We start from the raw sequence: 1,845 nt of genomic DNA on the forward strand, positions 1-1,845 counted from the left end.
TGTTCTACTTTTTATAGGTATACACTGCCTATTTCTATCCTTAAGTCAAACTCTGGATATTAAGAAAACTCACCCTTTGTCAGCAATACATATTATAAATATTCCCCCTAATTTGGCATTTGTCTTCTGAGTTTGTTGGTGGTAGATTTTGTCATATAAAGTTTAAAATTTGTATCAGGTGACATTTACAGATTCTGGCTTTTTTTTTATGTCACACTTAGAATATTATTACTCAGGATTATATTTTAAATATTCTCTATATTTTTTCCCAGTTATTTCTCAGTTTTGTTTTCTAAACTTAAATCCTTGACCAATAGGAAACTTACTTTCGGTGAAAGAAGTGAGGTAGGAATTCAGCTTGATGTTTTCCAAATAGCCAATGAATCATCTCAACACCATTAGTGTGTTTCCTTCACAAATGCTTTTGTGTCTATTTCTAGACTATTCCACCTCATTGATCTATTTATCTACACTTGTGGCAGCGTCAGATTTTCCAGGTTACAGCTTTAGGGCCATCCTCCCAAATTTACTATGCTTTTTATTGAGTTTTCTGGCTATTTCCTCATGCTAAGTTTTTTCTTTATGAAAATATCAGTTTATAGGTTTCATAAGAAGCCCTCCTGTTAGTATTTTGATTGGGATTAAATTGTAGTTATGTGTTATTTTAGGAAGCATTATTATTTCCTTAAAATATTAAACATTCCTATAGAAAATATGACATTTACTTCAAGCTTCTTTTCCTTTTCAACAAAGATTTCTTCTTACAGGTTTCCTTTGTGTGTCTAGCACATTTCTGTTTATTTCTAGGTATTTTGTCCTTCTTTTTTTTTTTTTTTTTTTTTTTCAGCTGAAAGGTCTCACATTTATTACTGAACCAACCTACTGGTATAGAGGCATAGTAACAGAGAAAATCATTCTCTTGATAAGACATGTCTATTGGCCAGGTAGGAAGGATGTTTCCATATTGATAAGATAGGAATATGTGATCTCCATGTGGCTTAAATATGTGTGCCAATTATGTTTGCTATTTCATCATGTGCGATGCTTCCTCACAGACCCAGTTTGGTTCTTCTCCAGTGTCTCCTCTTGGAATTGTACCTGATTTTATTACCAGTTTTCATCCGAATCCACTGGGGAATAGGACGATTCTGCTTTTGTTTCTTGGCCAGGAATCGCTTGATTCTGAAAGTCTTGTGAGAAGACATGGCGATCACAGTCAACCACACGCAACCAGGATGGCGGCGGAAAAGAGAGCTTTTGAGAGAGAGAGAGAGAACAAGCAAGGGGAGAGGCAGAGGGAGAGAGAGAGAGTCTTAAGCAGGCTCCATGCCCAGTGCAGAGCCTGACACGGGGCTCCATCTCACAGTTCTGAGATGATGAACTGAGCCGAAATCAAGAGTCAGAAGCTAAATCGAATAGGCCACCCAGATGCCCTGGTATTTTGTCTCTTTAATAGAAATTATGATTGAGATCTCTACTTCTATATTTGTTGGCCATTTAATACTTTGACTCTTCTATATCATTTTTGGAGTCACCACATAATTATATCTAGTTTACAAAGAAGGATGCATAAATGGTTATGCCATAATCTCTGGCATATTTGAAAAAAATCTGTTGTTTTTCCACTTGAAAGAAAATTGGGTCACTCACCACTTTCTAACACTGGATAGTGAGGACCCACTGCTTTTCCTACATAGGCTAATTTTCTTGGGGGGAGGTAAGGGATGCTAGAGTTTATTACATTTTTTCTTTATTCTTGAAATCTGATAACTGCATTGGGATATATCTTAGAGTTGATTGCTCTGTATAATTTTTTTTTCAGCTGCAATAGGCCATTTTAATCTG

The 1,845-nt window shown here is 35.8% G+C and overlaps 1 protein-coding gene across 1 annotated transcript; it reads right to left on the bottom strand.

The window, feature by feature from the left end:
- Positions 1-848: 848 nt before the first annotated feature.
- LOC100685611 (60S ribosomal protein L39) lies at positions 849-1,248 on the bottom strand. Its single transcript, XM_038535516.1, has one exon. It carries the CDS (start codon positions 1,203-1,205, stop codon positions 1,050-1,052), a length of 156 nt encoding a protein of 51 aa, XP_038391444.1. The 5' UTR covers positions 1,206-1,248; the 3' UTR covers positions 849-1,049.
- Positions 1,249-1,845: the final 597 nt, after the last annotated feature.

Source organism: Canis lupus, chromosome 5 (assembly GCF_011100685.1).
Source record: "Canis lupus familiaris isolate Mischka breed German Shepherd chromosome 5, alternate assembly UU_Cfam_GSD_1.0, whole genome shotgun sequence".
NCBI lineage: Eukaryota > Metazoa > Chordata > Mammalia > Carnivora > Canidae > Canis > Canis lupus.

Coding starts and splice junctions, on each gene's coding strand:
- LOC100685611 (XM_038535516.1), bottom strand. CDS start 1,205: ATGTCTTCTCACAAGACTTTCAGAATCAAGCGATTCCTGGCCAAGAAA.